The sequence below is a fragment of the Rousettus aegyptiacus genome, unplaced genomic scaffold (assembly GCF_014176215.1).
Source record: "Rousettus aegyptiacus isolate mRouAeg1 unplaced genomic scaffold, mRouAeg1.p scaffold_m13_p_4, whole genome shotgun sequence".
In the NCBI taxonomy this organism is placed as follows: domain Eukaryota; kingdom Metazoa; phylum Chordata; class Mammalia; order Chiroptera; family Pteropodidae; genus Rousettus; species Rousettus aegyptiacus.
This window is the reverse complement of record NW_023416307.1, coordinates 120,711,174-120,733,494: the sequence shown is the minus strand read 5'-3', so window position 1 is coordinate 120,733,494 and position 22,321 is coordinate 120,711,174. Positions and strand designations below refer to the sequence as shown.

At 43.9% G+C, this 22,321-nt stretch overlaps 1 protein-coding gene and 1 pseudogene across 2 annotated transcripts in view; both read right to left on the bottom strand.

The window, feature by feature from the left end:
* The window catches only part of SLC6A11 (solute carrier family 6 member 11), a 126,269-nt gene extending 112,225 nt beyond the window's left edge, over positions 1-14,044 (bottom strand). For both annotated transcript variants that reach the window (XM_016121381.2, XM_016121380.2), the window contains exons 1-4: positions 13,739-14,044; positions 10,642-10,776; positions 10,376-10,516; positions 7,067-7,157 (exon numbers count right to left, since the gene is read on the bottom strand). In XM_016121381.2, the coding sequence (XP_015976867.1) occupies positions 7,067-7,157; positions 10,376-10,516; positions 10,642-10,776; positions 13,739-13,985 (614 nt within the window). In that variant the 5' untranslated portion in view covers positions 13,986-14,044. The remainder of the gene's footprint in view (positions 1-7,066; positions 7,158-10,375; positions 10,517-10,641; positions 10,777-13,738) is intronic.
* Positions 14,045-21,562: 7,518 nt separating this feature from the next.
* LOC118602293 lies at positions 21,563-21,726 on the bottom strand (annotated as a pseudogene).
* Positions 21,727-22,321: the final 595 nt, after the last annotated feature.

The window sequence follows — 22,321 nt, the reverse complement described above, 5'->3', positions numbered from 1 at the left end:
TGTGGAGGCATTAAGAGGACAGAAAGGCAGTTCTTTTCTCAGCCTGGTGCATGGCATGGCCAGGGAGAAATACCATCATCCTCTCAAGACTGATTCTGCCCATCTTCCCCAGCAGGTGAGGGCAGCACTCCCAACCCAGCCTCCCCTCTCTCCGAGCAGGGATCTCAGCTTCAGGTACCTGGACCAAGCGAGTACCCCACTGTCCCTGCCTCTTATTGGCAGCATGGAGGATCTAGAAAAGCACTGAGGTCCTTCACACCCAGCTCCAGCCTCACTGGCTGCATGCTAGTCCCCAAATATCCTCCCACTTCGGGGTCACTGGCCCTCCTGCTCCCTCAGCCTCAGAGCTTGTCTCCAACATCTGAATGGCTGGATCCCTTACTTTTCTCAGGTCCCTGCTTAAATGTTACCTCCCTGGAGAGGCACCCTACCCCCTGACCCTGTGACACTTTCTATTCCCTGCTTGCTTTTACTTCAGGAGACCAGTCTTGACTTAACCTAATTCTTTCTGCTCTTTTGGCTTGTCTGTGCTGTAAGCTCTACCTAAGTCATTCTTTTATTCATGTTGTATCCCAGAACCTATGACAATACCTGATATATAGTAGATATTCAATAAAGACTTGTGACTGACCAGATACTCTGGCTCCTGCCTACCTCCTCAGCAAAGTCCCCCACCATTCCCCAGGCTCCAGATGCAATGCATTGTAGGTAAAGTCTGTAAGCCTCAACATACAACTTCAGATCTCTGGGCTCTTGCTTATGCTATTTTCTCTACCTGGTATGCCATTCACTCATTCCACCATCAATCACATGAACTTATATTCATCCTGCAAAACCCAGCTAACCATTGCCCATTCCATGAAGACTTCCAAACCCCAGACATTTGGGTTTCCTCATCTTGGCTCCTTGCAAGTATCCTACAGATATCTGTTGTCTTGTATTTCAAAAACTCTCTTTTTATTTATTTTTTTACTTTCCACCTTTCCTCACCATTCTGTGTGCTTCTTCAGGGACAGACAGCATCCCCTTCATCTTTCTGGCAACTGATAAGGTGTCCAGAACCCAGCAAGTACTCAAAAAAATGCTGAAAGAACAATCAGGGGAAGAAAATATGCCAAGAGAGTTCTACAGGTCCACCGAGAGGGGCAAACAGATCTGGCTGAGGAGCCCCCTCTACGGAATGTTGTAAAGTACCCATGTAGACTTTCAAATACCTGAATAAAGTCTTCTTTGTAAAATTAGCTACCAAATATTAAGCACATGCCATGTGCAAAGCATATGGGCCTCCTTTGATGTTCTCGGCAACCCTGAGAGATAGGTCCTATGATCATCCCATTTTCAAAGGAGCAGACAGGGGCTCAGGGAGGCTGCCTAAGTTGCCCAGGGTTGTACACTGGACAGGTAGAGGCAGCATGACTTAAACGGGCCTCCAGAATTTGCTGGCTGAAGTTCACACTGTGGCTATGAATGGGGTGATATACTGGGAGCAGGGCAATCCAAATAGCAGAAGTAGTCAGTGCCACACAATGCTGGGTTTTACCTTTGGGAAAGGGACTCGGGGGCTCTTCGAATCCTGCAGTCGGCACAATGGCTGATTCTGCAGAAGACTCGGCTGTGAATCTGTACCAGCAGAGGCAGGGGCCAGGCAGGGCACCAAGCCTCAGTACCAGGAGCTAACTCAGGCACCCCACTTACAACCCATAAAAGCTCTTAGTACATGTTATCTCCTTTCATCCTCATAGCCATCAGGAGAGGTTGGCAAGGCAAGGAATGAGCTAATCCCCATCCCACAAATGGGAGAGTCAATCACAAACATTCTCCTTCTGCATTCAAACTTTCCCAAAGGGCCTAAGCTGTGCTGGGCTTGGTACTGGTAAGAACTTCTTTAATCCTCATCTCAGCCATGAAGGTGGGTGATATCATGTCCAATTTGTAGACAAGAATACTAAACTCCTAGCACTTAAGAAACATTCATTCATTTATTTATTCACTTTTCCACTCATCTATTTCAACTAATATTTATTGAGCACCTAGAATATATCGGCAAGACAACAGGGAAAAGTTCTTCCTGGCATGGGACTCATACTTTAATGGAGGGAGAGAGAAAGCAGACACATAAACAAAGACATAAGGATTCTGGCTAAATATTATGTAGACAATAAAAGAGTGATGGGGTCGAGAAGGACTGGGTGCTGATTTAGTTGCATGGTCAGGGAGGGATTCCCAAATGACATTTGATATAACTCAATGATAAGAAGGAGCCATACACATAAGAATCTGATAAGAAATCTTTTAAACAAAGGGAACAGTGGGAGCCTGAGACTGAGGCTGGGACAAGCCCAGTACAGACAAAGGACCGAAAGAAGGCCAGTGCAGAGAAGGGAGATGGGCAAGAAGGAAGAAAAGTCTGAGAGGAAGGCGAAGACAGGCCCTGGGCTCACAGAGAGAATTTGGGTTTCACTCCAGCTCCTTTGCCTCCCCAATTTGTGTGCAAAGAAAATCAATTCAAGTGGCCACGTGATTTAGAAATAAACAAATTTGATAAAACTTCTCCAGTGAAGATAAACCAGAAAAACAAGATTTTACCCTTTTGAATAAAGATATAGAACCAAATACCCCTTAAAGCTTAATTTGGGCCAAGCATATAATATGTGCTCAACAAAATTTGTTGAACAGACACCATACAAAAGCAATTTCAAGTGTTGTGTACATAACAAACATGAACTTGATTATAGAACACTGGACGAAAGGGACTCAAGGGTCTGAGACAGGGAAGTGACAACAGACCAAAGCCCATCTGATGCCACAATGCTGGTTATACATATAATAGCACTCAACCCCGCCATAGGACATAGGCTCAAAATTTAGAACTGCAAACATATTTATATAAATGCACAGATGCCAGATGCATAATGAGTTACTAAGAGAAATCTAGATGGCCTAATTTTTAAATTTGACACTAGGAAGAAAAAGCTATCCCTGCCCCATAGGCCCTCTTACCCAAATCAGAATCCAGGACTGACCCAGGGCCTTACTGGCCAAGCCAGTAATTTAAATCATACCCTGAGAAGAGAAATGAAACTTTAAGATGGGAGGTGGGTGGGACCAGGTGCCCAAGGTCAAGGTGAAGCCCTGGCCAGCTGTGGGCAGGGAAGCAGCACCTTGTAACTGATATTGTGGTAATCTGAGGGCTTGTCTCATCTCTGCTGCTAGAGGGTTAGACTTGTATCTTACATTCTTGCCTCCTCCAAAAATGCAGTGTTCTTCCTACATGTCCAGGAGCTTAGGCATTTGTCAAATGAGTGAACATTCAGCCAGCTGAGGCAGTCTACTCTGACCATGCAACATGGCCCTGAATGAGGTCCCTGGAGTCAGACGCAGTGAGGAAGGACAGCAAGAACACACTGGAGATGTCAACCAAGGTGAGGCACACAAGGAAACAGTGAAGAAAACTGGAGAAGAAACGTTTTTTTGAGGAAACCTGATCCAATACTTGAAGGACTGTCACATAGGAAAGGAATTAGGTCTGTTCTTGCCAAAGCTCCAGGAGTCAACTGTTCGCTGAATTTAAGAAGCAACTTCCTTAAATTTTCAGACTGTGTTTAGTGGAATGCTAACATTCAGAAAGTGAGGGTAGGGTGGCGGCAAGAGGGGAAAGATTTCAAACGAATTCATAGGAAAATGCATTTGGGAATTTGGGTTAATCAAAGATAACAGATGTTCTTACTGAAGGGCACAGCTTTCAGCCGTTCTCAAATTTATGTGGCTTCAAATAGTTTTTCATGGGATGCTATGTACATCTTACAGAGTTTCTACACTCCAAGCTCTCCTCTGGGGAAAAGATGAATTAGAGCTGTCTGAAAAAAAGCATCTTTTGAAGGGGTGAATGTCACGCCAGCATTTGAGTACTTTTAGGATGCAGAATTCAACACCGTATAGATGATACAGATGCAATCTTAATAGAAAACTAAAACTGTGGGTTCATTCTCCCATTAACTTTCATCTTGAATAACTAAGCAAGCAAAAAGGTCCAGTTACACCTGAGGACACAGACTAGCTGTCACCCCCTGAATCTTGGTGCCCAAATGAGTGGGAGGTATGGCTATTGCAAAGGGATCCTAAAATAAATCAATGCTGTTGCTGGGGAGCTGAGTGACAAGATGAGTTCTTGCCAGAGCTTACTTTGACTCTCCTTATATAGTATTTTCTAGAAAAACTGCTTGCCTGCCTTTCTCTCATGTATCTATCCATTTTGTAAACATTTACTGAGAGCTCTGTATAGACAAGCAGTGGTGAGTAAAGCCAGAAAAGATGCTGCTTTATAACTCCCTAAGGAGAATTCAAATAATAAACAAACGCATTGCATAAATGATTTAACTGAGGTTTTCCATATATGTTACAAAGTAAATGAATGGTACAAAACAACAGTAAGTTACACAAAGACCTTGTACAGTGTGGGATTTTAGGATGAGTTCTCTAAGGGAGCACAGGGACCATGTTTTGCAGACCCTCAAATGCGTATGTCTAAAAGAAGTCTCTGTGACATTCAACTGAAAAACCATGGCCCAATGGGGTGGGAAAAGGCCACACAGGCCCTCAGGATCCTCCTCTCTAGCACAATGTCATATCTTCTATTTCAGACTAAGACTCCTTAGGTCTGGAGAGGGGCGGAGAATTTGCATTGTTAAGCAGGTGATTGTAATGCTGCTACTCCAAAGGCCACATTTAATAGCACTACTCCATCAGGTATTTCAAAAGACCTAAATAAATGGAGAGCTAGCCTATGTTCATGGACAGAGGGGTTCAAGCATAAAGATGTCAGTTTTCCTCAGATTAACCTGTAAGTTCAAGTATGCTCCCAACAAAAATTCCCACAGTGTGGTTTTGTTCTTTATTGTTGTTTTTTTACTTGACAAGCTGATACTAAAATTCATTTGGAAGAGTAAAACAATTTTGGAGAAGAATAAAGTGAGGGACTTGCTTTATCAGCTCAAGGCTTGAGGCTAACAATAAAACTATAGGTGTAGTAGTGACACACAGTTAGCATAAGAACCAACAGAACAGAAGAGCAAGCCCTAAAACAGACCTGTGTTTTTAGAAAAACAATATACGTAAAATGGCATTAGAAATCAGTAGGAAAAAAAATGAATGATTCAGTAAATATTGCTGGAGAAACTGGTTATTTATATTTTAAAAAACTAGATTCCTACCTCATATCGCATGCAAAAATAAAATTCCAGGTAGATTATATTCATAAATGTGAGAAAACAAAACTTTAAAACTCCTAGAAGAAAATACAGAAAATGTTTACAACTGTAGAGTAAGGAAATATAACTTGACATCAACTGTGCAAACCAAAAATATTGACAAATTTGACTTCCATAAAACCCTACATGCAGTAAATAAGAAGGAAAAGCCTTATACTAGGAAAAGCTATTTGCAGCATAGATATTAATACCTGGAATGTATCAAGATTTCCTACGTATGAGAAAAGACAAACTATTCAAACAGAAAAGGATATGAGGAGGAAGTTCACAAATGAGGAAACTCAAATAAAGAGAAAAAAACATGAAAAGACGTTCAACCTCACAAGTAAATAGAAGAATGCAAATTTAAAAGAGTGGGATACCATTTCGTACTCATTGCACTAGTAAAACTTAAAAACTCTGACCCAACCAAGCATTGTCTAGTATGTGGAGCAGTAGAAATTCTCACACTCTTATTGGGAGAAAAAATTGGAATAGTCATTTTAGAAAGTATTTTGACACTATCTGATAAAACTGATAATGCATGTGCCCTACTACTGAACAATTCCACTCTTAGGTGTATGGCCTGGAAACCTTCACTCATGCACACGGGAAAGCCAGGGAAGCATGGACAAGACATTCACTCAGTGTGCTTAATAACAGTGGGAAATGGGAGACAGTCCAAATGCTCATCCAGAAGGGCTGGCTAAATACAATGCAGTCTATTTATACACTGAAATGCGATATAGCAGGAAAATAATGAATGAACCAAAGCTACATGTATCAATAGAGATACATCTCAAAATCAATATTGAGCAAAGAAACAAAGTTGTAAAAAATGTAAGTAATGGATACTATTAGTACAAAATTTTAAAACATACAAGAAAGACCTTGGTACTATTTGGAAGATTTACATATAGTATAAACATGAGAATGACCATCTAAATTCAGCATCATGACCCGTAGAGAGGGAAGGAGAAGGATGATACCTGGGAAAAGAATAAAAATCACTCATACAACTACTGCCCCTTCACACTACTATTAATCAGCATTAGGGTAGGGAAGGTTCCTCAACAAAAGCAGACTTTTTCATATTAAAAAGCCCCCAAAAGCATTTAGGCAGCCTTCAACCCACAGAGGAAACTACCTTATCAAGGGATCCTCCTACTTTTACTATAGATGCTCCTAAGTTAAGGCCCCTGAGTACAGTTATGCAGGTGGACACTGTACAATTCTGCAGCACACATTGCACAGTATTAACGATGCCCCCTGGGCTGTACAGGGAACAACTAATGACCGTATGTGGCAGCCCTGTAACTCCCAGGTCATAGTACCCCTTTGGATCACTGATGAAAAATGCCCATCCCTGGGAACATGCCCACCAACACAATTAAAGCCTGTAATGTCAGTGGGTTCAGACACCTTCCCAACAGCGATCAACAGCAGCTTTGTTCTGGTTAAACACTTCAGGGGAACAAGTGCTCACAAACTTCAGAAGTACTTGCAGACAATGCTGTGAGACTCTTTCGTTAAAAAATGAATTTTTAAACTGTTCATCATTTAACCAAGCACTTTTTGACCTAATAAGCAGCTAGGCATGCTGACATGCCATCAAAGAACAAGAAAGCATTTCTCTCATTTGCCCCTTTGGGAAACCTCTAAAGATCTCTACTCTGGCTCCCAATGCAGGCAAACACCCACAGAAGCCAGGAAGTGTGAGGGTGGAGGAAGGGTCAGGCTTTTTCCAGGGGCAATGTTAACTGAGCAGAACCACGATGGAGCCCCCAAAGGCCCAGGGAGACAAGTTGTGTTCCACTTACTCCCAAAACTCCATGACGGGAGAGGTGGCGTTCTGCAGGGACACATGGCTGTGGTTGCTCACATTCAGTTTCTGGAACTCCACACAGTTCTCTACAGTGGAAACAAGACAAGAAGCGTAAGATTAACTTTTGCGAAGGCTGGATCTTGGAAAACATTCAGAGCCGATGGTGCAACCCGGTGGTTTTATCTCGCCACTCCGTGTAAACATGCCTCAAAGAACACTGAGGGTGAAATCAATAACTTACAAACAGTTTAAGAGAGAGGCTTGGTCTGATTCAAACAAAAGGAAAAATTTGGGGGGCAGGGCATCTTCTCTCTCTCTCTCTCATTCTTACTCAATGTGCCCTATCACACTCTTTCTTCCTGCCTTGCTCCCAAATCTCCTTTCCTTTTTTCTACTTTCCTGTTGAAGGCCTGTCCATAGCATTTCCCTGTTTTGCTTGGTGGTCCCAGCAGGAATGGTCAGTCATGGTGTCCCTAGGGCAACAAAGCAGTTGAGACTCAGTTTTCCTTCATGTAAAAAGAGGCCCATCTCATGGCTGCCTGATAAATGTGATGATTGGGTAAGTGACATAAGCTTACATGTGCAAAAAATCCCTAGTTTCTTTATCATTCTCTCCCTCAATCACTCAAGAAAATATTTCTTGAATGTCTCTCCTCATTCCATGAAACTTGATGATCAAGGGAGATTTGAATCTCAAGTAAAAACATACAAGTGTTCATTCTTTAAAGCCCAGAACAACTCACATATCCCTCCTTACATATCCTTCTTTTATCTTCTGCTCCTGAATCCCAGAAAAGTGAGAATTGAAAGGACTTCCAAGAAATTAGCCTTTCTAACTCCCTTTATTTTAAAGAAGAAGAATCTAAGGTTCAGAAGTAATCAAGGGACCCATACCCATAACCCTCTCCCAGCTCTACAAATCACCAGCCAGTTAGAGGCAGAACTAGGAAACAGCTCCAACCAAGACTTTAACCTCTTTTCCATGGTCATTGCCTGGTTCTGTCTGCCACCATGGGACCATGCCCCTTTAGAGCAACACTGTTTAAGAACCATCTCAGCCACCAGATAGTGAGCTCCTCAAGGGAGGGCCTCCGGCACCCACTCACTTTGAAGCCCCTGTGCCCAGCACAGTGGCCAGCATGGAGCCAGCGTTAAGCCTCACTCTGGCATTTCTCACTTCTTATGTGTGTATGAACCCTCCAAATTACATCTGCAATCTCCAGGGGCAGGAAGCACTTCTGATGTGTTGTTTCACACATCCCCAGTGTTTACAAGCCTTTAAAGATAGGGGAGTGAGGAACAGAAATTTGAAGTTTGCTGGGGGAAATTCCCCCAATCACCTGCCTGCTTCTCACTCCACTTGGCAAGTGCCAACCATATTCTGAACAGAGGTGGTCAGTGGGGTCCACAGATGGTTGAGAGGAGTCTGGAAACCTATTATTGGCAAAACACCTAAATATGCCCTTGTGCCTTTTTCTGAAGAGAGAAGTCCTTGGCTTTGATCAGATTCTCTAAAACTTTCTCAAAATTTTTTTCTAGAGTAAAAAAATTTCTCAGACACCAAAGGTTGACAAGGTGTTTTTATTATATTTGATTATGTACAAATAAACAGTGAGTTATAAAGTCTTTGTGATGATAGTATTCATACAACAATAAGACCAGAATTAAATTTACAAAATACCAACTAAACTGCAGACCCAATACATTTCAAACTGATAGCATAAAATGGATGTCAGATAATGCTATGTTGTGAAATTAAACTTCCCAACAGAAAAATGGAACTGACAGCTAGGAGCCTGCCATTCCTCCACGGGTTATTTGAGACTCAACCCTACCACCATTTTTCTCTGTTCACACTTTGCAAAACCTTTACTCCTAAGGTTTGTTGTGTTCTCAACTGGATTTCACTTAATGCTAACACATTATTTATAAATTAAATCTCTCTGCTCTTCCCTTGGCTGCCATCATTTTATTTACCAAGATTATAGTTTAAATTGTGAACATGCACAAAGTCAGGCACTGAAATCTCCTGACTGTCCTCAGTTATACAATGACCATGCAGATGATCCAGAACATGCACATATTATTAGAGTATCAAAATAAATGCAATTAGATTATCATGGAGGACTCACAGGTCATCAAAAAGATGTCCTTCAATTTTAGTTTGATAAACATCTGTATGAGGTCCCTGGCCAAAGAAAAGTTAGGACCAGGGCCCCAAAGAGAGACAGTGATGGGCGGGAGAACAAGGCAAAGTTATGCAGGGCTAGAAGCTACTCCACAGTACTTCCTAGGCCTAATGTCTGCTGTTCCTTCTGCTGGTGACCGACATCCTACCCAGTCTTACTGAGCTCAGCCTTCAGGATGATAGGCCGCTTCCAGGGATAACCTACTCACACGGATAGTGAATAGCTTAAAGCATGTATGCCAATTTCAGTCAAAAGGCAGTGGTCGCCTGGAAAACTGCTGAGAAGGGTCCTGAGGCCATGACTAAAATCAAAAAGAAAGATTCTAGAATTGATTAGTGATACCTGCTCTAAGCACTACCACTGTAGATATGAGTTGGCATGTATCTACCTTCTCTGGATTATAAAATTCAATCATGATCGGAATACAAATTGAAAAACAAATAGTATATTAGAACCAAAAATAATCTAAAAAGTTACCTATTCGAAGGGGCGAGGTGGGGTTGGTGAATTCAAGTATCTGCTTGGTTGAACGGATCAAATGAGTGAGTAAAGTGGACTGGGTGGGGATTGTGGTCTCATCCAAAGGCAACAGCCACTTTTTAGCTGCAGCCATTGCTGCCAAGCAAGAATGTGGGGATTTGGGTCTGGTGTTGCCAGTTATTTTCAATTTTTCAAGACAAGCTGGAAATCTGGACTTTCATGCTAAGTCTTCAGATTTTCAATTTGGGCAACCAAATACATTTCTGCAATTTGCTGGTCACTGATTTAAATCTCAATTGCAACACTTGATCTAGTCAGGGCTGGAATTGAAGCCAGTATCCCTCACATCCCCCCACTCTGCCCCACAGGGCTCAGTTTCTATATTTGGCAAAGTGAGAAAAAAGCATCACCATCTTCTACCCAAGCCAATTCCTGGGCCAGGGCTCAGCTCGGGCTTCATGGCTACAACTCTCAGAATGGACTCAGACCTGGTACAGAATCAATCTCTTGGTTCAGTAGAATCTGGACTCATAGCAAAGAGTCAAAGGCCAGGATTGGTCTCCAGGACAAGGATACACCCCTAAAACCAGTTCCCTTAGCAGGACTAGCAGAGAGACCCTCCCTGGAGGCCATACCTGTGTTCCACTCATGCCCACAGGTGGCCCAGGGGAGCTCCGTGGTAAAGCAGTTGCTCAGGTAGAAAATGGCCCACGCCAAGATGATAATGTAGTACACATTTAGATGGGCCTCGATCACCTGTGTTGCATAGCCAATGCCTAAAAGAAGAAAGAAAAAGGAATGGTTTGAGTCTCTTTTTATCTTATTAAAACAGTCTCAGATACTTTTCACAGCCCAACATCACCCAGACAACATTTCATTTTCTGATTAACTCAATCCTTACCTTCAAATAAAGGGCAAACTTTTCTCCAACATGTAATTCCACCTTCACTTGTGAATTGTCCCAGAGCTGTTTCCAGGAAAAAAACAGGAATTCCACAGCAAATAAAAAATACCACATAGGGAATCAGGAACGCCCCTGCAAGAATGCAAAATAAGAGAGTGAGGTTAAAATCGCTCCCACTACTTCATGTTCAGCACAAATCTTTAATAAGCACCTACTACAGGCAAAACGTAATGTTCTCTACGCTTGAGTTCAGGTTGTCACTATGAGGACCAGCGTCAGAAAATGTAGGCCTGGGTTTGTGCCCTCTGCCACCTACTACTATAAGCAACCTATCTCACATTCACTCTGTCTCAACTTCTTCATCTGTAAAATGGGGCTTTACTATCTAATATCTGCACCACTTATCTCAGAGAATTATTGTAGAGCTAAGGTGATAACGTGAAAAGTTTTATTTGCTTGATTCTTTTATTTATACATTTCACCCTCCAGCACATGTCCAATTCATTCCCTCCCTGATGTTGCATCCTTCTTTTTTATTCTAAAGTAATCTCAAAAGGCTAGGTTAGGGACCCCTTCTTATTTACTTTGGAATTCACCTGAAAAACATCTTTTTCATATAGAAAAGTATTCTTAAGGAGATCTGCAATGAGCAATATCAGGCCCCTATACCCAAGACCCAGGTATAAAGCTGAGTTATAAAGAATTTGCATCAAGAATCAGTCCAGAAAGGCTGACTTTGGATCAATCCGAGAAAAGACCAGTGTAAGCCTTAGTGCTCTTATCTTGAAACACAATACCCACTGCTTCGGCCTTTCTGTGAAACAAATTAAATAACTGAGGTGAACATGAGCTATTATAACCAGAAAGGGATTTTTCCCCAAATCCCTCATCTCTCTCCTCTCTATTAACAAGGTATGAAAACACATGCCATTCTCCACCATCTGATCTCACAAATGAAGGCTGTAATTGAAATTGCTTTTTGCTAAATGAAGTCTCTTTAACCACAGGAGCAATAGCAACAATCTGGATCAGTCTTGATAGTAGGACCATATCTAACAAGTTTTGAAAGGCTCTTAGCTTTTCTGGGCAAGACACTATTTTTAAATTTCACAATGGGAAAGAAATAATTTAAACTGCTGTTGGAATCTATGAGTATAACTGTGTGGATTCTTTTTAAAAGGTAAACAGTTGGTAAGTGGACAATCCCAACTGTATTAGAAGGCAAAAGGCATGTGAAAGGGAATAAGAGGGTCTGTTTGCTGCATCTAAACCTAAGTGACTAAAAGAAGCTATACATTTCCTAATATGCTATAATTTACCTGTGAATCCTCTAGAACCTAACAGATGACACTTTTTGAAAGCCTTTTGGCTGATGTGTTCACAAATCTAGTAATCCTTATAATAACAAGTTCAATTAAACCAGGATATCTGTATACCCAATGGAAACTCTTGGTAAGTTAGTCAAAAAACAAACAAACAAACAAACAAAAAACTCATTTTTAAACTTTTCTCATTACAACCCTTTTTTTCAATTTGTAGCAGAATTTGTAATTAACCCAACTTACCCAGTTTTCTGCTCTTAGAAATGCTTTTAGTTTGGGCATAACAATTTCTTGTACAAAAAAAAAAACCAAAAAAACAAAAAAACAGCTAAAACAATTTTTGTCTGGGACTGTCCTAAAGGGTTTCCATAGGTTTCTAAGCAGATATGGCAGCTTATGAATCTGCAGAGAGAGGCGGGATTCACAGCTGAGGGCACAGGGCACATTCGGGGTCTCCAAGTCCACTCCCTCTGTGCTCCTTGCCAAGCCACCAACACCAGCGGCCACTTCATTACCAGTGCAGAGCAGGCCTAGAGCAGCCTGTGCCTTCATGATGAATGTCTCCAAAGAAAGGGCTCAGGGCAAGCAGTACCCTTCTCTCTCTCCCTGCAGCTGCTCCAACAGGAAGTCCTGCTCCACGCAGCCTAACAGTGTGGTCCCTGCCAGCCAACTCGGAGCTACCTTCATTGGTGTCTGGGGCAAAGCAAAGACAGGGAGGAATATATAGACACAGGCTTTTTCTTGCAGAAACTATATCATCCAACAAAGTTTTACAAAATCTCCTGCCTTAGCCTTGCTGGCTGTCCTGCTAATAATGACAGGTTGGGGCTCCTGAAGTCTGGAGCCCCTTCCTTGAGCTGAGAGATTTGAGGATTCATTCCTGTATCTCCACCAAACTTACTTGGATACATTGTCACTACATACCATTCTCTCATCATCTCCCCACTCTCAATCTCTAAGCATTTCTTAAACGTTAAAACAATGTTGTCGCTGTGTGTAGTGGATGACCGTGAGACCAGTTAAAGAAACTGCCTGGTGCCAATTCTTCCGCCAGAGGCCTGAAAAGAGGCCCTAGAAAGGCCTTAAGAGCAAATGAAAGACGGGACAGGAAATCATACAGCGGTGCTTAACCTAAAAGTTCTCCCTGTTGTCAGTCCCCTCCCAGTTTTAAAAACGGCCTGTGGTGTCAGAACGCCATCTTTATCACTCGTTGTTAGTGATTTCTCCGATCCCTAGTTTCCTCATCTGCAAAATAGGTATAGCACTGCCTACAGAGATGACTGTAAGGATGAAATTTGATAATGTAGGTAAAGCTTAGGATAGAGCGTAGCATTTGAGTATGCGCTCAAAACCCAAGCCTACTCAGATCATTATCAGCCTTCATGGCTGTCTCCAGTTGAGAAAGCTGAGGTTCAAAGGAACTGTCTCACACAGCAATGTCGGTCCCAAACGCAAGAGGTCCTGGTCTCGGTCTGCACCTCCAGGTGGGACGGAACGCACCTGGCAGACAAGTAACCGCGTGCTAGCAAGCTGCACATTTAGGTGCGAAGCGCACGTGCGCATGCGCCATTGGGACTATGCGCCTTGCCCGGGTAAGCTCTAGCGCCAGGTGGCCCAGGGCGCGCATTCTTCTGAGGGTCCCGCTACACGCAGGCGCGGGAGGGGTCTCGCGCTCACCCCTCGCTCCCCGCCCCCACGAGGTGGTTCCTCGCCCCCGCTCCCATCCACCCCCCAACCCCCCGCATTCTCCTCAGTGCCGCTGGCCACCTCACCTCCTCCGTTCTTGTAGCACAGGTAAGGGAAGCGCCACACGTTACCAAGCCCGATAATCTCCCCGGCCACGCTCAGCACGAACTCCACCTTGTTGTTCCAGTGGCCGCGCTCGTGGACCGCCTTGTCGCGCTTGTCGCGCGGGTCGCGCGCGGGCGCCGCGCCCCCGCCGCCGCCCGGCGCTTCGGACTCCTGCGCCTCCTCGGCAGCCTTCCCGTTACCCAGAGGCAGCGCCTTCTCCGCCGTCATGGCCGCGCTGGCTGCCTCGTGCGCCGGCCGGCTCTGCACCGCCGCCCGGGGCGGGCTGGCTTTTCAGGAGGCGCGAGCGGGCGGGAGGGGGAGGCAGGGGGTGGAGCTGAGGGGCCGGGCCGGCACCGACACGGAGACCGGGACGCGGCGCGGCGCGGCGGCCCGGCCCTCAGGGCGCCCACGCCGCCTCAGCCGGGCTCGGCCCGGGAGCCTGCGGGGACCTCGCGCGCGCCGAGTGCGTTGCGCGCGCCGAGCACCTTCGAGCGCCTGGTGCGCGCCAAGCACCTTGCGCGACCTTCCCGTTGGTTGTCCTACCCACTGGCCTCTTAGGACAAGGGTGGAAGCGCCCATTCAGGCCCAGGCTGGGTGCTGACACCGAGCCTCGAAAGTCCACCATCTCTGTAACCTCTAAACGGTTTCTCACCTCTAATAGAAGTGAGCTTTACACCAGGGTTCTCCAACTTTAGTGTGCACACCAAGCGCCTGCGGGTCTTGTTAAACTACAGATTCTGACCTAGTAGGTCTGGCTGGGCACGAGCTTTTGCGATTCTTACAAGCGCCCAGGTGCTGTGGCTGCTGCCGGTCTAGGGACCACACTTGGAGGAAGAGGGTAGTAAATAAACTCTTGGGTTTTTTCCCAGTGCCTAGGGACTGTGAGCTCCCCGAGGGTGGGGACATCTCCATATTTTACTCCACCTGGTGCCTGATGCTCTAAACACAGTGAGTCAGGACAGTGTGGCAGTTAAACAAGTGCTCCTGTCAGGAGACAGGTAAAAATCTAAGTTGAATCTCTTGCTCCACCTCTCTTAGTTGTGTGAAGTCATCTGACCATTCTGAGCCTCCGTTTCCTGATCTGCAAAAGGGACTACTAATACTGGCTTTCTTATGGGGTGTGTGTAGTTAATGAGAAATGCTAATAAAGTACTTAGTACATTGGAAATGCTCAATGAACATTAGCAATTATTAGTGTTATCATGCAATGTGTATGATACGTGTATGTGTATCACACATATGATACACATATACACATACTTTTGCATATTCTTGTTTAATGTCCATCTCTCCACTCAATTGTAAGGATGATATAAAGTCTTGTATGTTAGCCACAGAGCCTAGTACGAGACCTAGCACATAGGTGCTCAGTGAATATTTGTGAAAGAGAAAGAGGAAGGAAGGAAAGGAAGAGGAGCAGAAGGGAGGAAGAAGAAAAAGGAAAGAATGTCAGGTCTACAAGGAGCCACAAAGATAATCGGATCCACCTCCATCATTTCACAGCCCTGGAGAAGTCCAGCCACATGAGCTCTTGCTAAGCCACCCACTGTGCTCTCCACTCATCTCTTGGATTTCCTTCTGGGGAGAGCCTCCTCATCTTTAGCCTTCAGCCTCTCCCTTCATTCTGGCTTACAACTGCTCAAGTCTCTCTCCATCTCTATCCCCCCAGAAAACCCTTCCTGCCACCATCTTCCTTTCTCAGGCCTCCTTCATCCCCTCCCTCTCACTATCATATTTCTTGAAAGAGTAAGTTTACATGCTGCAGGCCCTGTCTTCACCTCCCACTCATTCTTCTGCCCACGGCAATCTGGCACCCACCCCCAACACTCCTCTGAAAATGCTGTTTGTGAAATCCCAGAAAATCTCTTGATTTGGCAAATCCTGCAGTTTCTTGTCCATCCCCACTCTGCTTGACCCCCTAGGTAACTTTCTGCAGTTATTCCCTTCTTAAAATTCACACTTGCGTGATTTTCTTGATACCGTCTGCCTCAGCTGCAATTTCTCTTCCTGCTTCTCAGGTCTTACTTTCTCTCCTCCTAAATTTGGTTTTTCTCATTTAGCCACATAACTAAATGTTGATGGCTCCCAAAACTCTGTCTCCATATGCTGTCCAGGGTATGTTCAAAAGCAAAGATCCTGTACAGTGTTAGGGTGAGAGTAAACTGAATTCAGGTAGATTTGGAATCAGATCCAGGCTCTACCCGTCATGAGTTGTTATCTCTTGCCTCAGGCCTCTCCTCTGCCAAGTGGGTTAATAGTCTGACCTCATGTGGTGGGTGTGAGGGCTAAAAGCCTTGAGCACAGTAGGTGCTCTGTGAACAGTAACTCTTATTTTTACTCCAATGATGATGACATCATTCCCTTGCTTAAAAGTTTTCATTGGCCCTTCTTTTCCTACAGGATAAAATCAAATTGCTGACCCTGGCTTTCATAATTACCCCAAGGCTGATTGTCCTGGCTTTCCTTCTATATTAATGCCATTTTTCTCCCATACTAAAACTCCACATTGGTACTTTCATTTCCTTTGGGCTGATCCTCTGTGCTGCAAATAGAATGAGCAACTAAGGAAGGAATTCAACTTTGACTTTAACAGCCCTTGCTGCACACAGTAGGCACATAGTACCTAGGAGTCTGTCTGTTAAATGAACAACTACATCAAAAGTTAGAGACACATTCCCAACTCTTATTATTACAATATTAGACTATCACTCCAGAATCTGTGTAAACCTCCTTTGAATCTAATTACATTTCACTTTGTACTGCTGCTCAGCATAATTAGCTCCAGGAATTGACTTCCTCTGAGCAGCTATGATTCTATGAAGCCTGCTTGGGAAGTAACATTAAACTAGCATGAGAGAGTGGAGGCTAGCCATCCTCTGGTGGGGACCTGGGCTCAGTTATGCCAATGGGTAATTCTGTGGCCTTGAATACATCCTGTAACTTCTGAGCTTAGGTGTGCTCAGTTCATTAAAGTTGTCCTGATGATTCTCATCTTCCGGGGTGGTCTTAGAGGTGAAGAGAAACCACATGCAGAGAACACTGTACATATACTAATATTCCAAACTCTTCTCTCAAGTTACAATGTTTCCTTTTATGAAAGTTGACCTGGCCAATTTCCAATTATTAGAATTTAGTAAATAAGTATTTAAAGTCCATCTCTCGAAAAGTTTAATATGTTTACTCTGCCCTTATCCAAAAGAGCCAACATCTCCATCATGTTGGAGCCTCTTCTCTAAACCCTTTCCATTTCATTATTTCTTCATTGAGGTGCAGTGACCTGCAGAGCACACACCCATGTCCACAGGGTGGAGCAAGGGGAATATTGGTCATTTCTCATTCTAGAGTTAATCCTGATATAGCACAGCTTACTGGTTAGGAATGTAGGCTCTGCTGTCATACTTCCTGGGTTCAGAACTCAGCTCCACCACCATGGCAAATTACTCCGAGCCTCGGTTTCCTTATTTGTAAAATTATAGTATTAATAGTATCTACCTTTTAATTGTTATGAGGGTTAAATGGAATATTTGTAAAGCACTTGGATTTATGCCCAGTATAGACATGTTTCTTAAGAAAATGTCTAAATAGTCCTCGGAGAACAGAAATGTCATGACTCCCTTATTCCTCTCTTGGGTAAGTATTCCAAGTCTTTCATCTTCTAGCAATTGCTGTCCTGAAGGCTCATTTAAACTTCAGCATTGCTCCTGGTGGGAGCAATTCATTCACCAAAACTTTATGGCCTTTTGGTTAGCCTCAAGATACTTTATTGATCATGAAGATGGAAAACCAGATATAAGGACTGCTCCAGTTGTGTGTTGGAGCCAGCTCATATTCTCATGAGAGCCAATTAAGTTGTCAGGGTTTTTGAAAACCACAGTTATTGGTAGCTTGAAATCTGCCATGGTTGTATTTACACCACAGGAATCTGCCAGTGCTACAAGTCACCCCCACCCCTAACCCCCCGGCACCCAGCCAGTATATTGGCTCACCATTACAGAATAGTGGAGGAGCCAGATGCTAGTCAAATAATCACAAAAATGAATGGAAGGTCGGAGATTCTGGTATATATCACAAAGGAAAGGTCTGTGGTGCTAGGAGAGCTTATAACTGAGAGATCTGACCTTGTCAAGGGGACCAGGGAGGGTTCCCTGAGCAAGTACAAATGAACTGAAGCCTGAAGGGACAGGTGCAATGACTGAATGAGGAGGGGTTTGGGGGTCCTGAAAGGTGATCACTGTGGCCGAGGCTGGAGTGTGGAACAAAATGTGCCTGAAGGAGAAACATTTTTAGCAATGGGTGACATGAGCGTATTTTCATTGTTGCATTACTGTGGCCACAGTGTGAAAAGTAGATTATGAGGCAGGGTTAGGGTAGTGGAGAAGCTAACTGCAGTGTCGCAGGCAAGAGATAATGGCAGTGGAGAGGGACAGAGAAAGGTAGAGTAGAATAACATGAGAACAGGGGGCCAGAGTCAAAACCTACGGAACTTGACCAGAGGCTGGATACAGAGGGCGAGGGAGGGAAGGTGTCTTCCTAGTTAGAGAAACTCTAGTGTCCCACTGCAGAGGCAGTGGTCCTGTTCCACTTTGTGCTGATGTGCCCATGCTGGCTCAGTCAGGGTGTGAGAAACCAGAACCACTGGTTCAGTGCACTCTCCTTAATTGTGTCAATGACCGCTGGACCAAAAACCTGTGTGCCAGAACCAAGGTCAAAGAGAGGAAGCAAAACGGTGTTAGGTACCAGAAAGAACTTTCTACAGGTCACCCATTCTGAATAATCTGCCCCAGGAAGTGGTGAACTCCTCAGTGCTGGAGCTGCAGAAGTGGAAGCTGGCCTGGATGGGGCAGGAAGACCACAAGGGGATTTATGGATGGGATTTTCCAATCACGAGAGTCTCTCAGAATACCTTTTTCTGCAAAAACTTTGCCTCATTACTACCACTCCACTTTTTTCTCATAGGTTTCCATTAATGATCCCAATTCTGCACCCTTTCCCGTACCCATGCCATCTGCCATGCAACTCTGCGGGACCTTCCCAACACCAGAGTTCAGGCGTATGACTTGCTTTGGCCACTAGACTGAGGAAAAAGTGATTATGTGCCAGTTCCAAGCCTCAGTTCTTGCCTTCTGCTTCTGCCATCACCGTCTAAATGTTTCAGGTTAGTCTGGTGGTCTAGGAAGAAAACAAGACACAGAGCAGAACTGCCCAAGCTGAAGTGCCCAGACAAACCCAGACTAAGGTAGAAGCCTACAGAGGTAGGCACAAACCCAGCCCACCCAGCTAATATCAGACTAGTCCACCTTCCACCTCCTGACTTAGGAGCTATAATAGTCAATGTCTGGTGGTTTGAGCCACTGAGAATCAGTGTTCAGGTCCTTCCCCTTCTGGAAAGATCCCCATTGTTCATCAGACACAGTTAATTCTCTTAAGCCCAGTTTAATGCTCACCTTCATCATAAATTCTAAAATTATTTCTCTACTCTCTAAATTTTTAGGACTCCTTGATGGCCATAGCTTCCAGATTGAAGCATCGTTTCACAACCTTTACACACCAGACTTAGGACCCGCTCTGGCTAGGTTACTATAGAAACCTTATTGCTTTAATGCCCTCAGTACTGGTTCAGGGAAAGATCTTTATTGATAGGGCCATAATTAAGATAGAAGGATAGGCAGCCATTTCTCGTAACACTTCTCTTTCCTTGTCCCTTAGCAGTCTCCCCAAATCTTTACTTCATCTGTTTCTTTATGCCACAATGCCTAGGATATCTTCTTTTGAAAGGAAATACTATAAGAACTACCTTGTTTTCCGCTGAAATGTTTGGGTGAATGACCACAAATGATAATTCTGTCTGTATACTGTAATATATTGAATGATTAGTCCCAACTTCATTCTCCCATAATTGTGTTCTCCATCCTCACTCATGCTGTGACCCAATGGTGGGAAGATTGTACTCTCCAGGCCTTGATTTTTGGCTTTGCTATGCAATTAGCCAAGTGGTGGTCTGAAATCTGCTTGCATAGTTGGCCTTGCTCTGTTACCTGCTGACATTACTATGAGAAAAAAATACCCTATGTAGCTGCTTCCTCTCAAACCTGGGCCCCATAAGGAGATAAGCAGCCAAACCTCAGACCCACAGCCTGGGGCAGAGCTGCCCAGCCAACCCATAGTCACAGGAATGAGAAATAGATGCTCACTGTAGAACAGTGACATTTCAAGGTTGTTATATAACAAAAGCTGTCTGATATACTTATCAGAAGCTGTTCTTAGGCCTTCCTGTACCCATCTCTGCTATGCTATACACCACTACTATGCACTAGGGATGGTACTATCTTTATTCTACAGATAATGAAACTGAAACTCAGAGAGGTTGAGCAACTTGTTCAGAATCACACAGTGGAGCCAGAATTCAAACCCAGTTTTCTGACTTATACTCTATAACCAGCCAGATGGAACTGCAGTTCTCTTTTAGCCAGTGGTTTCACCCATACAAACGTTGTCTCACCCTGTCTGATCTAGATGGAAAAAAGAAAGGACAAAAGAAGTTCACATCCTCTTCCTCATTAAGTGTAGGAACATTAGCTCAAAATTTAATCAAAACTTAATCGTTCTATTCTGGGTGCCACCCTGGGAAGAGCAGCCCCCATATGGGCCTTGTTCTGTGGGAGGATGCTGTCCAAGTTCCAAACACTGATTTCACACTTGGACTCTGAGCTGCAGTTCTAGAGTGGGCAGCATCTCCCTGTGTGAACACATGTGGTTACTCATGTTCTGGGTTTCCCCGTGTTAATATCTAGTCTCCCCAGATGTCTAAAGCCAGTGGCACATCACAGACATTCACATTTACCCATAGGTAGGGCTTCCAAGACCACTGCACCTCGCCACACAGCCTATGTGTTCAACTTCAGCAGCACCATTCACATGGTTACTCTAAACTTGTGCAGGTTGATGGCCCTGATTCTCTTATTACAGATGTCAGCACTGAGCCCAAGTTACCCAGCTGATAGAATGCCACACACACACTCACTAGACCCATATATACAGTACCTCATAGTTATATATCCAGGTTGCTCAAGTATTTCCTAGAGAGAATCATATGCTAAGACCTGAATGACTATTGTAGATACATATAGCCCATATCAGAGCTCTCTGGTTCAAAATTTCTTTGCTAACAGTGCTACACCAAGCAATGTTTTCTACCACTTTCTTTTTTGTGACCCACAACAACAGCAACAATTAATGGGAACTTTCGAAAAGATTTTCCTGATGCCCTAACATCCTCATCCCAGATAGAGACCCACAATCAACCCTAAAACCAACAACTGTGATAGAGGGTCTGCTCCGTGTGTGCCATGCAATGTGCTGAGTGCTGGTGATGGCTCAGAAGTGGTCTTGGTCTTTCAGTGAGATAACAGTAATTCAACAAGCTAAGCATTTGAACAGAGGAGAATAGAAGATCGTACAGAAACACAGAACCCTTGAAGTATGAGCTGAAATTAAAGTTGGGAAAGGAGAGGAGGCTGTGCCAGGCAGAGGGCACAGTATATAGGCAAAGGCGGGGCGTTGAAGTACCTCATGGTCTTGGGGGGTGCCAACTACCTAGAACTATAGAGCAGCCACCAGCCACGTGGTTTTACCAAGTGCTTTAAATGTGGCTGGGCTTAACCGAGTTGTGTAAAAAACATTTTGGATCTTGAAGACTTAGTATAAAAAAGAGTGTAAAATAGCTCATCATATTTTTTATATTGATTATATGTTGAGATGATAATATTTTGCATATATCGGGTGCAATATTGTGATTTATAAGAAATATATATTGGGTCATTCAGATGACCAAAATATATTTCATAAATATTTGTTCTATGTCCATGGTTCCTGGCTCACAATTACCAAAACGCTTGGGAAAAGGTTTCAATTAGCAATATCATGCCTCAGATAAACCTCATTAGCTATGATACTGCCAATGCGCAAAGCTACCAAAAACCTTGGAATTTCCAGAGTGAAAGAGTAATGGAAGCATCTTTTGCTATAATATTTGGTCTCTTGTCCTCAGTTCCTGAAATCTTTTGAGAGCCATAAAGGCGGAATAGGTAGGTTTCTTGTTATTCATAGCAAGCTCTTTTCCACCACAAACTGGGTTTATGTTAATGAGGTGACTTTTGGGGGGAAGGAGGGGGACTAAGGATGAGGGCTGGTTGCTAGGGAAACCAACCATTAGTAGAGAGTTGGAACTTTTAATTCCACCTCCTGGTTTCTGAGAGGGGAGGAGGACTGATGGTTGAATCGGTCACCAGTGGCCAATGATTTGATCAATCATACCTATGTAATGAAGCTTTCATAGAAAACTGAAAGGACAGGGTTCATAGAGCTTCTGAATTAGTGAACACGTGGGGATTTGGGGAGAGTGGTGTGCCTGGAGAGGGCAAGGTAACTCCACACCCTTCCCCATACCTGGCCCTATGCATCACTTCCATCTGTCTGTTCCTGAGTTATATGCTTTTATAATAAACTGGTAATCTAGTAAGCTCTTTCTCTGAGTTCTGTGAGCCACTCTAGCAAAGTAATTAAAC